We start from the raw sequence: 12,985 nt of genomic DNA, 5'->3' as shown, positions 1-12,985 counted from the left end.
CGAAACGATCCGGGCCTGCAGGCAGCCGGTCACGGAGAACTTTCAGCGGCAAGTTCGGAAATAAATGCGGGGTGCAACAGCCGGGTCTCCGATGAAGGGATAGGCCACCAGCTTTGTTATTTCTCCATGGATCCGTGCAGCACTAGTGCAAGCTGCGCCAATTTTTTTTTTATTTCTTCATCTCCCACGATTAAAACAAGGATGGCCGGGCGCTGCTTGATCAATTTGGGCGCTTCTTGACAAGATAAAAGGAGTTTGGAAACGTTGAAGGAAATAGTCATATGGAGGATTTCACAATGCGACACCATTGCGAATACACATCAAAGAAACAACTGGAATATTTTGAGAGCCACTACTTCAAAACTTGTAGGCTATAGGAACAGAAAAACAGACAGAAAGGACTAAAAAGAGACAGAAAGGACTCTATTTTCGCAGAAGTAGAGCTTGTGGTTCCCGTGCCACGCGAGTCGGCCACGAGATTTTGGTTCCTGGTGGCTTCACCGCCACGTGGACAAGTCACAATTGGAGTAGTGTTTTACGAGCTGCTCAGCAGGGTCTCCCAGTGCTCTGTGTTTGATTTCTATTGGGAGTAGGGGTCTAGTTGGGTGGTAATTCTTCTAGCTTTGAAGCAGCAGCAGCACATGGAAGCACGGCAATAACCTTTGCTCATTCATCCACTAGTGCAGGCTGCTTTTAAGTGCGAATGCACTTCTTAAGCGAGCCTGAAGCGTCCGCCGCCGTCCGCATTCCGCCGCCGTCCGCATAGCAACAGCTGCGGGTGCGCGCGCTCCTCGTCTTCCTTGGCAACGGGGGGAGATGGGCGCGCGCTGCCTGGCCGCTGACATGGCACATACCCACGTGGGGGATTGGCCAAAGGAGTACTGTCACGAAATTTCAAAGCTGAGATCCGCTCTAGCAATCAAGTACAACGACAGCACAAATAGGTGTCTGTGCATGGCACATACCCACGTGGGGGATTGGCCAGGAATCGGGCGTGAGAAGGGCTAATGCACCCGCTTAAAGGAGTACTGACACGAAATTTCATCAAAGCTGAGATCCGCTCTAGCAATCAAGTCCAACGACAACACAGATAGGTGTCTGTGAATAAATGCATCTTTCTTTCTTTGTAGTTGTGTGTGTGTGATCTCTCTTTCGCGAACATTACAGTTGTGTGCGTGTGTGTAATCTCTCGACTACTCATTAAGATCACGATATCCACCGTAATCGCGCAATCAACAACCGTGCATTCGCACTTACACACTCTCCCCCTCGGGGAAGTGCGAGGGAATTTTTTGATACTATCTTCTGCACCTCATGCATTTGCGCTTCTGCACTGTACCTTTTTGCAGCAAGTGAAGACAGCCGTCGATGACCAGAGTGACACAACAGACCTGCAGCTTGTAGGAATTCGCTCGTGCCATTTTGTTTCAATTACCACGCGCCCCTTCTCCTGCCATCTCGGAGCGAACGGTGAAAAGACTGTGCGATAAAATGGGGGCTTGGCACGTACTTCGGACACTAGATAAACACAGCGGCGCTTGTCAAGAGGGGTAGTCGCCAGCCAGGAGAGACAAGCCGCCGCCAGCCACCTTCAAGGAGCCCACACGTCACCAAGCGGTCAGACATCCGTCCCGCCATGCCATAAGCCTCCGGACATTGAAATGCTGTGGCGAATGTGTCTCCTGTGTCTCCTATTTCTGCTGCTTGAGTAAAGTCCATATTTGAGTTCCAACTTGCTGTGCGGCGACGTTTTGGCAAGGCTGTTGCCTGATCCTCCCTCGGTAGGTAGGACTACCTGCAGCTCCAGGGGCTGTACTGAAGCAGAACCACCAGGGCTGGGTGGCATCATCTCGCTGCGGTGTGATGGTGCTCAACTTGCCCTAGAGACCTCCGCATCACCACTGGAGAATGGAGCCACAGGTGCTACGTGTTTGCAGTGCAGTTGCCTGCAAACATGGAGATCAACATCTGCGCCCGCACCTTGCCCACGGCAGAGTCGTTCAGTACAAAAGCCAAACAATGCTTTCGAAGAAATTGCGAATGCTCCCACGCACGCCAGTTGAGATACGGTAGCAGTGTAGCTGAACGTTGGTGCGCGCGTAGTTAGCTGGAAGACTAGAGACATCTATCGGCAAGCGACTGAAAGAGATGGCGCTCGTCCACAGGTAAGCAATCAGCGGCCGATACCAAAACTCGGCAGCTGGCAATAAGCTGACCTGTGCCGACGACTCAGTCGTGTCTTGCAACAGGTAGGCTGCAAGATGCTGCGCAAAACAGTAGTTAACGTCGAGGTAATGTTTTTAATCTCGCTGGGACACCTAATGCGAGCGCCGCCATGACCAAGCCTACGCATCCTCGTTGCCAACGACAGACATGGTTTCCAGCATGTGCACCACACCAGTGAACACAACCTATACTGCCTTTTTTCACTTGCGTGTAGCATCATATGCTTTTTTATGTATGGTAGTTGTTTACATGATGTCACTCCCAGAATGTAGTTCGTTTTCTGTGTTGTTGCACTGAAAACTTGTACCAGAAGTTCAAAGTGCCGTCCCATGCTGTTGTCATGCTGAAGTACCAAGGCTTCGTCAAACTGTTGTTACAGCTTTTTGCCAGAGGCACCACAACATTGCACCCAATTTTAAAATGAACTTTGATTTGATTTGATTTCAACATAATGTGCATAAGGTGTGTGCATGGGCCGCATTGTTTGCATTAATCTGAGAATATTTCTGGTTGTAGGGGACTATATGCAACTAGGTTTGGATAGGGGTTGATTTGGCGTTGCCTCCTTGCCTTGGCCTGTACAGTGTTGAGCGTGCGGTAACAGTGAAGTTGGAGGTAAAGCATGCAGTAAAGTTTGGAATAGTTTGTTATCTCTTTGTACGAGTGACTAAAGTTGATTTGCTGGAAATTCCTTTTTTTTGCCTGAAAGGGCAGAATTCTCTGGTCCGCTTCACTCCCTCCCTCAAACAATAAAAACAAACCATGTATTTTGCCAAGATTTTAAAATTATCTCATCACCAATGTCCTTACTATGAAACACTTGTATAGGTGAACTTTTTAAATTAAACATGCACTAATAATGTACCCAAATTAAGACATACAAAGTGTACCACAATTAAGACACATAAACAGGTGGTGAAAGCAGTCTCTTGTTCCCATGGTAGAAAACAGCATCATTTCACTTAAACCAGTGATACGTATATGTACACTTGTGCTGTCATGGAAGCATTTGATGCAAAAAGAAGCCTTCTCAACTTTATTATGCAGTCATTTTGCTGGTTGCAAAATCATCCTGCACATTTGTAACTCAATATAACGCACCTCAACTCATTTGTTCACATTAAAAGCCCACTGAACAGGCAATAACAAATACAATATTTCTTGAAAACGAAACTCAATACTTCTAAGTCTTTTTCTTATTTTTTGTTTTTGGTTACAGCATTAAGTAACAGTGACGAAAAGGTTAGTCACGCCAGAAAATAAAAACCATTTAAGCAGTTTTGCAAGCACAGCTACCACAGTCCACAAAAGGCAGCCTAAATTCCTGGCTGGCCGTTGACATTATCGACTAGACAAAAGTTTTATGACTGAGAACCCAGCACAAGTCACCTCAAAGTTGATTGTCTATTTGGGTCAAAAATGCCATATGCAGATGTTACATGTGACTTGCACAGACAGCAATATTTGCAGCTGTTAAGCCAGAACGGCATCATTTGGTTAAGTCACAAAGTGTCAGTTACTTAACACAAGCATCCAACACTGTTTGCTCTGTGGTATGTACTTGCATTTTGTTTCAAGCTGTCAGCACAGTAGTTGAGTCCAGCTAAAATCATGCCAAGCTCTTAACACAATAATTTTTTAGTTCGATAACATACTTGTACGATGCAGCCAATGTGTTGCAGTCAATAGGGGCACAAATGTCTTTCCTCCGTTTTCACTGGGAGCCCAGCATCATACCTCAACCACATTCGGCCCAAATGCATACAAGAAAATCGAATGTCAGAATAATTCACTACGGCACATCGAAATTAGAAGACAAAGGCATATTAATAAATGAGTTAAGTTAGGGACGTCAAAACAGCAGATGAAAGTGTGAAATGAAAGACTTTGATGTTGCAAGTTCCGCACCTTTTAAAACTGTAATAGCGACTATTCTCTAAATTTACAAAGTGGTCATTTGAAAAACAAAAACAAAAACATTGCTAAGCATTTGCATTAATAAAGCTACAGCAACAAATTACACTTTCATGCCACACTTCAGACACAAAAGTGAGCTTCGAAACAAGAGTGAGCAAAAGGAGCACTAAGTAGTGAATTCTCGGGGGTAGAAAAATAACAACAGAGTTCAAGCACCGCCAAAAGTGCCGCTACTACACTTGCTCCTCTGACGGTTCCACTGGCCCCACCCCATTGCTAAAGCCAGATGATTGTCAGAGGCAGAAGCAGCTCCTACACACGTGCATCCCTAAAATCAAATAAAAAAAATATCTTTACATCATAACAATGGCCCAGATTTTCAAAACAAAAGAGCTGCCAGCAGCAAAACGACTTTCCAACACATGTACCTGATAGTAAACAGTTAGGGTAACTTTTCCTGTTGGCACAAAGTTGCTCAAATATTGTGTTTTATTTGTGCAGCCATCTCATACTAAATTTTACTGGTGCTGCACTGCTATGCTGCGCTGCGATTATGACTGCTTGCCTGCATCAAAACTAACCGTAGGTTTCCTACAACTCAATAACGTGCATCTCCAATCAGGCAATAGAGTAGCTGCCGACATCAATTACAACTGCGACATTTGGCACTCACTCTTCAGACTAAAGTCAGTAAACCACTATATCGTACAAAACATCCTTCCAGCCAAGCTGCAGCTGACACAATAAATGCCCACTGTACAGACACACAAACATATGGCAACGACATCTACACAAAGTGACTTGATCAGGACACTCCACTGGGTGCCCAAAAGCAGATACGTTATCACAGTCATGCACAGTGCAGCGTCCACAACTAATGCCCCAATAAACTCTATATAAATGTCGACTTTCTTATGTTGCCGCGACATCTTCTAAAAAATCAAAGTATGAACTCGGGCTGCCAGGTGCTAAGTGATGCGCCAACGATTATGAAATGGTGATCTCAACTTATGAAAAAGGCTGCCGTAGCTATGATGCATTCCCTGTGCGACTTAGTTGCAGCCAGGCAACGCTGCCATTGTAGGTGCCAACACTTCCCAATTATCACAGACTTGGCGCCCACAAAGTAGTAAGACTTAGACAGCTCTTCAACAGTTAGATGCAAGCATGTCTAAAAAAATTGTTCTACGGTGGTGTTCTATGGTGATGTTCTATGGCGGTTGCAACAGTACAAAACTGCTATGACTGCATCAATAGAAAGCCAGAAGTAGATTGTTTACACACGACGTAAGCAGATAATGACAGCTTGAGGGTTGACTGAGTTGCCTATGTCTCAAATTTCCTGCAGCATAAGCTCCATCTGCATGCTTGGTGCTAACACCTCTCAATGCCATTTGCACCCGCAACAACTGCCCAGCTGCCATGGTACTTTGTACTGTAACAGGTAGGTACCATGTTACGATAGCTGGGTGCCTGACAAAAGGTACTGAGAGGCCAACTGAAACCTTGAAAGCACTTAATGATGAAGCTAAGGACCTTGTCAAGAGTTCACACAGCTCTACACCTGTAGACAGGACATCAAAACAAATTAAGCTGAACCAACAGCATTGCACGCATGCCAGCAGCGTAAATTTTGATGAACACTTTCAGAAACCAAGGTGCGCCTCATACTGAAAACCAAAGTTTTCTGACATGCTTTACATTAAGCGCTACAGGATCTCTGTTGTGCAGAAACACTAAAGTTCACATTATATGACACACCACCACTTGGATTGTCCGCACTACTTCCCAGCAGTTGGGACCAATGCCTGATGCCATCAGGCTGGCAACAGCAGGTTAGACACACAGAGAGGTTTTGTCATGAACATTCATAAAAAATGTGCAACGATTCAGTTCTTGCACTACCACAGTTTTTCCGCAAGCACGCCAGCCAAACCCAGGAGCTGGCCTCCCACCGCAGGCTGGTGTCGCTGCAAGAGATGGGATCCGGGGACCACTGGATAACCGAGACGCCGGTGTAACGGAAATCATGCAACTCTCTCCCTCGAGGAGATGAACAGTATCTTTGTTACGTGGGCTGATAACGGCACCCCTCGTTGCGCTCAATGTGGAGAACTTGCACTATGTTTGTAGCACCTGAAAGACAACCAGGAAAACCACAATGAAACACGCATTAACATTCGCAACGAGGTAACTTGACAACACGGTTTTCAACTGAGGCATGCCAAGAGTGTCGTCGTGAAAAACTAATGGAACGGCACGGCATGGACACGGGACGAAAGCAAAGGTACAAATTGCTGTCAACTTCCTTTTGCCTTTTTGCTGTTCATTATATGTAATGGAGCTGAGGCATGAAGGGTAAATAGTAACACAGTTAATGAATGCGTAAGCGTAAACTGGTGGAGTGTTCACAGGCTATGCAGAATGGCCATAAGTACACCGTCACCCTGACATAGTTACACCAACATCATGATGCAGTCAACAGGAAAGTTAACTCCACAGCACATTCAGCCGGTACTTCTCTCGAGAAGAAAGTTTGAAAGTTTGGACTCAAGGCTTACTAATAGAGGAACGAAGTATCGAAGCAGAGAAGACGAAACACAGAAGACAAAAAAAACTTTAATGACGCAAGAGACCTAACCACCACATATATAGTGCCCTTATCAGCCAACATGCAAATATCACGACAACACAAATAAAACCACGTAGAAGTTTAAACCTTGTCACAAAACGATACGTTGTGGCAAGGCTTGCATGGGGCAATCAGGGAGATGATGCCTGAACGAACACTTAAAGGAGCATAGCTACAATGTTCGTAATCAGAACAGCGGCTATCTTGATTTGCACTGCAAAACATGCGGCTGTTCTGCTCCCCTCTTTGACAAGTGTGTTGTTGCGGCGAAGCACCGACACCCCCCTTATTTGCAAAATTTTTGAAGCGAAAACCATCGCTGATTTGGGGGATCATTGTGTATCGAAACCGTCGGTAGCTCTCGGGGCCAAAGAGCTAGATTTTTTAAGGTCAGACCCTTTAATTTTTGTCCGGAGCGTGTGTAACTTTCACGCATGTGTTCTCTGCTTGCCCTTGCATGCATCTGGCAACGTTCTATCTGTAATGTTTTTATTTTTTTATCGGTGTACTTGTATTGTGCTACTTTTATCATTTTATGACAAGGTTAAACTTCTACGTGCTTTTATTTGTGTTGTTGCGATATTAACTACATCCTGGTTGGTTCAAATGAGGCATGTTGGCCGACAAGAACACTATATATGTGGTGGTTGGGTCTTTTGCGTCATTAAAGTTGGAAGTTAGGGCTCTGTGTGTCATCTTCTGTGTTCCTGCCCCTCGTCTCGTGCTGCGCTTCAATGCTTCGCTATGTAGCAACTCGCCCAAACCAGTGCTCTGCTGAACTAATGGAGGACCACATTATCAGTTCGAGGTTCAATGTTCAGTTCAAGGAGTACTATGCCTCTTTTTTGGGCACTGCCAAAATAGCTATTTTGCCCAAGCAACCCGTCACCCAAGAGTACAAAGAGAAATTGCTTTTGCCACGACAAGTCGCAAAATGCGTGCCCACCTTTAAGGCGGCACACAGGATGTAATGAAGATAGCATGATGTTAATTTAAACCGAAGACATAAAATTTCTTTACTTTTCATTTGGCAATAAGCAGGCTAAAATAAAGCAGGAGGAAGATCGCATGACAGCTGGTAACAGTGCATGCATCACAACTTGGCCTCTATTGGAGTGATGCTGTATTTCGGAGTAAAATTCACGTATTACCCTCATGCCAACTTTACAGTTCAAACTGGTCAATTACTGCTGTAGGTTACACGTCCGAAAATACTGTATTGTGCCAGCATAAGAACGAAACACTCCATGATTTGTCAGAAACATTTTGAGTTATCTGCACCACAACAGCCACAAACCTAATTTTGAGGCAAACTAATTATAATGCGACGCCCCAACTTAGGCAAAATAAATTTCAAATCCTCTGGTCAAAGTCAAGAAAATACAGTATGGGTCTTACCCTTACCTACTGGTTTAGATGAAGCACCTTCTTCAGATGATGCATGTGCCATTTGTTCGACAAGGTTGCCGGCGTTTTAGCTGTGACGAAATAAAAAAGAAAACCATAAGCACTTCACAGTGCCAAAGTTTCGAATCAACGACATGCAAAACAATGAGGGCTCACAAATCAGCCCGGATCATGCCAACAAGACTGCACACTTATGAGTACCGTATTTACTCGCGTAATCCTCGCACTCGCGTAATCCTCGCACCCCTAATGTGAGCCACCAAAACTTGGATTTTTTGGTTCCTCGCATAATCCTCGCACCCCCAACTTTGCAGCGGCGAAAGTTGCCCGCTCGCGAAACCCGCATGGTGCACGCGCTCTCCAACGTGCGCCCTCCCCCGCCGCCTCTCCGTTCGGCGGAGAGCGCTGTGTACCCAAGGCCATCCAGGCGCCCTAACACGCTACTCGCACTGTACTTGAGCCGGTTTCGCGTGCGCGCAACTAGACTAGTCGCCATGGGGAAGAGCGCTAGCTACACTGCCGCTTTCAAATTGAAAGCGATAGAGTACGCGATCGAACACGGCAACCGCGCCGCAGGCAGGGACTTCGGCGTCATCGACTTCAACGTGCGTTACTGTCGAGCTTCACAAGTAGGGCACGCACATGACGACGACGAGATAGGGCGCGCGCCAGAAAGCAAAGGCGGCAATTTCATGATCGCTGATCGACGGGATACTGTTTACGTTGTAAATTATAAAAAAAAAAGAATAGCTGCTGTTGGCAACACTGAGCTTACCTATACAAAAAACGACCGCTACATTTAGCGGGATTGGAAGAAGGCAAATTGGCGACACTGTGCACCGTATTTTTTTTCCCCGCATAATTCTCGCACCCCTAACTTCGCATTGACTTTTCCGAAAAAAAAGTGCGAGGATTATGCGAGTAAATACGGTAATAAAATGGCTGATGCTAAAGATCCACTTGGTTCTGGTAGATCAGTCCCGACAGCTTCTTTTCCCACTATGACCCCTTAACCTCTGTGTACCTATACTGCATAGCTTTGAGTGAGAGGGGAGTCCTTCACTCCATTGAGAAAAATGTGGGACTGCTTTGAAACTGGCCTCATGCCTGAAGTGTAGTGCACCTGCTATAGCAAAAAGTATCAGTGGCTGGAGCGGGCAATGCACTTTGAAGGCACATTTCAATAATGTGTGCCATTTTACAGTCACGGTAGAGGTTGTAACTCTGAGTGCACAAATAAAATCATTCAACACGCATACGCCGTAATTAAAGGGTGTGAAACATCAAACTTTGGGAGCAGTCTGTGTAGAGAGGCCAGAAGATGTACAATAGCACTCAGTATGAGCTACAGCCTAGTCCACTTATAACAATATCCAAGTGCCAAGGAAATCCCATCGTTATAACCGATAATTGCTATAAGCGGGTTGCGAAATAAAAAGACGGAACAGAGCTCAAAACATCTTATTTGCATGCCAGCAAGGTCGTACTATATACTAATTTGCGGAAAAAAAGCCACAGTCAGTCACCTTCGCTTGCCGCGTGCGAAGCTAGCGCAAATCTTTTCCAAGAGCATCTACAGGTGCTTCACCTAGCTGAGGTAAATGTCATTGGCGCAAACAAAGTCCCCGATGGACTGTGTCATGCATTGGGCCTCCCACGAAGACGCTAGCTGTGTAAACTGCGCAACAGGGTCATTAGAGTCATCACTGTTGCACTTTTGGTGCACAATATAACCATATTCAATCGTTATATCCGATATCATGGCACTGGAGCATTGTAATAAGCGGTTTATTTTACCACATCAAGAATACAAAAGTTGACGGTGCCGTAGCTGTTCATCGTTATATCCGACATATTGTATAAACGGTATTGTTATAAGTGGACTCGACTGTATAACGCGAGTGCAAAATAAAGGGAACCCGGAGGTTCCACAGTGAGGGTAATGATTGTCCCTAAGAGAGAGAAAGAGGCAGCGGAGAAGGGAGACGGAGTGGTCGGTCCATCATTCTCATATTGGTGAAGCATTCCTTGCGCAAGGCTACCTATGCTTATTGCTCATTCTAATTACGGTTTCTGCTTTTCATGTTAGGCATCAGGTGGACACACCACAGCACTTCACCACTGCATTAGCAGCAGAAAGCGCACTTCAGTGACGCAGTACCAAAAATTATTTTAACACCAAGCACAACAGAGGCCTCATGAAACAGCACAGGAAAAGCAAAGCCTTTTCCCCCAAACTGAGATTCACAACACTGCACAGCGCAGTTTTCCAACCTTGCAGTGCTATTGGCTTTAGCTTTAAAAGCCCAAGCAACATCATGCACAGCTCGATTACCCATGCAAAAATCAAAGCCAGCTTGCACAATGGTGCGAGCCTGATGTCACAGCAGAGCTGTGTTCATCTCACTAAGCTAAACCCGACAAGCACCATTTAGGTCACTGAGTCGCCGAGCAGAATGGGAATATCGCAGAATGGGAATATGGCCTAAGTGACCTAAATGCATAGTCTTACTTTGCATAGTCTTCGTATACTTCATCGTCCGCCACAACCAAGTCTTCGTCGAGCACTCCCGCACCTTTGAAGACCTGCACTACTACTACTTTTTGTTCTTCTGGGCGATCGCATTATCACCTGGCAGCGCGGCACGCTTCCTGATAAGCTGTCTCTTCTTTGGGTGTCCAGATCTTGTTTGGGCGTCCAGATCTTCTTTGAGTGCCCTATCCCCCATGTGCACGGCACATAGTCGGAGAGAGTTCTGATGCAGCCACCACAGCAGCTCCAAGTTTTACAAGCATACGTGGTTGCCCCTAACAACGCCGAGCAAGTGAAGTCAGGAGCAGACGACAGTTGTTTTGTCGGGGACACTGCCTGCTCAAACCTTGACTGCCATGTGCGCTCAGTATTTTTTAGTGCAGAGTACCTTGGACCACACAATGTCCGTCCGCGTCCGTGCGCATAGCATTTACAATCGCAAAAAATCACGCAGGCACCGGCAGGATTCGAGCCTGTGTCTGGTAGACCAGACAGCGTTAGTGTCAGTCATCTTACCCATTGGGCTACGACCATGAGTCAGTACCCGAGAGTCGAACGGCTTACTCCCTCGCCTGTAACGGAGCGGAGAACCTCAGGACCTCCCCATGTCCATCCGCGTCCATCCGTGCGCACACCACCATCGAGCGAAAATCAAGCAAAATTCGATTTGAGCCGTGAGTTGCAGTTTTCGTTTAGGGAATAATCAAGGTGCAACTCACGGCTCAAATTGAATGATGGTCGGGGCGCAAATCGAATGTCACTCGGGACGCAACTTGGATGTCATTTCGAGTCCCCGTACTCCGCCACCTCGCCATCATCCACAGAGTGGAGATGCTGCCATTTTGCCTCTTGCGAACCCCTCACGTGGCACAAGCCCACGTGCCAGCCTGGATACATATCTGAGGATAGGCACCTGCCCTGCTAGCTTTTATTCTTTTAATTCCAATGCTTAAGTTTCTAATTTACAGTTTTGTGTAGCAGGCACATTCATTGTCCTTACAGCTAATTCCCGGCACCTTACACCTCATTATCCTTACACCTAATTGTCCTTAACTCTTTCACGACGGCGCCATAGGCGATCGGAAGCCGGCGTCCGATGATTTTAAATCTCCCGCAAAATCTGAAACCCGCGCTCCACAGACAACTATAGCCATCTGGTGTGTTCATTGGCAACGTCTCTTTCAATTTCGGTTTCGTTTGTTTATGTGTCTCGTGTGGTGGCGGCGTAGCAAGAGTAATTTGAACCGAAGGGGGAGGGGAGGAGGAGGAAAAATGGCGTTCGGTTCGCGCCGCGCTCCGCACAGTCGGACTGCTGTAGCAAGCACTTCGGCTGCTCCTGCTGTAGATTTTTCTGATTCCAGCAGCAGTGAGGGATCAAGCAATGATGTGGGATCTTCAGATTTCAGTTAGGAAGACGAAGCTCCGGTTCAGGTGCCTCGAACTTCAACAAGCGCTGGCAGGTAATTTCGTTGTGACTCCGCGCTGTATTTATAAACAAACCGTGCTTCTTATCTGACGACTGCGGTTTCGATTTTGTGTTTAGGGTCTCGAGAACGTACGGGCGGGATATTTTGCCAAATGCACCGCGCCGTATCGCGCTATCGCCTTCAAGATAACCTTGCGCTCGTGTCAGATTAGCGCTGCAGGGTTCAGGTGCGATGCTTATCGAGAGCGCTCGATTTTTTTTTCTTGTTTTTTACCACCGAAATGATAAGGATTTTGTGCGAGGTCACAAAAGAGTGTACCGTAATTACCTGATTCTAACGCGCACCCAATTTTCCTGACAAAAAAAACGAAAAAACTTGCACCTCCGATTGTAACGCGCATGGAACTGTGTGAGCAAGAAAAACAAATGCGATAGAAACGGGTGATTTATTTCCCGAAGTAATCTCACTCATCTCACTCCTCGTCGCTCTCCGCTGACCACAAGATCTCGTCCTCGGTGCCGTCAAGCACGTTCGCGATGCCACACTTCTGAACGAACGTTCAACCATGGTCGATGGGATCGTGGCCCACGCCTCACACGCCCATCCCGCGAGCTTCTCCAGAGGCGCACGCTTCAGCCGACCGCTCGTTTTGAACACGTGAGAGCCGCTGCTGCCATTGCTGTTATCAAGCGCGCAAGTGGAACGATCTGACTATTTGTATGAACTCCGATGGAAAAGCCTAGGCGCCTATGCTTCCTGCGTGCGAAAAATTGTTGCTAAAAGCTTCAGCGCCATCTTGACATGGCGATGGTGATGGGTGGGACGAAATTTTCGCTGTTTCGG

General features: G+C 46.5%; 1 protein-coding gene across 1 annotated transcript in view; it reads right to left on the bottom strand.

Annotated features, from left to right (window-relative positions):
- Positions 1-3,006: 3,006 nt before the first annotated feature.
- The window catches only part of LOC144166692 (N-acetylglucosamine-1-phosphotransferase subunits alpha/beta-like), a gene marked incomplete at its 5' end in the record, with an annotated part of 82,959 nt that continues 72,980 nt past the window's right edge, over positions 3,007-12,985 (bottom strand). Inside the window, 2 exon segments of the mRNA XM_077696208.1 lie at positions 3,007-6,279; positions 8,180-8,253. Coding sequence (XP_077552334.1) covers positions 8,206-8,253 — 48 coding nt within the window.

The sequence above is a fragment of the Haemaphysalis longicornis genome, unplaced genomic scaffold, assembly GCF_048455015.1.
Source record: "Haemaphysalis longicornis isolate Haplotype H1 unplaced genomic scaffold, Haemaphysalis longicornis Haplotype H1 scaffold_182, whole genome shotgun sequence".
Classification (NCBI taxonomy): domain Eukaryota; kingdom Metazoa; phylum Arthropoda; class Arachnida; order Ixodida; family Ixodidae; genus Haemaphysalis; species Haemaphysalis longicornis.
The sequence above is the reverse complement of the archived record's forward strand: the minus strand, read 5'-3'. Positions and strand labels throughout refer to the sequence as shown.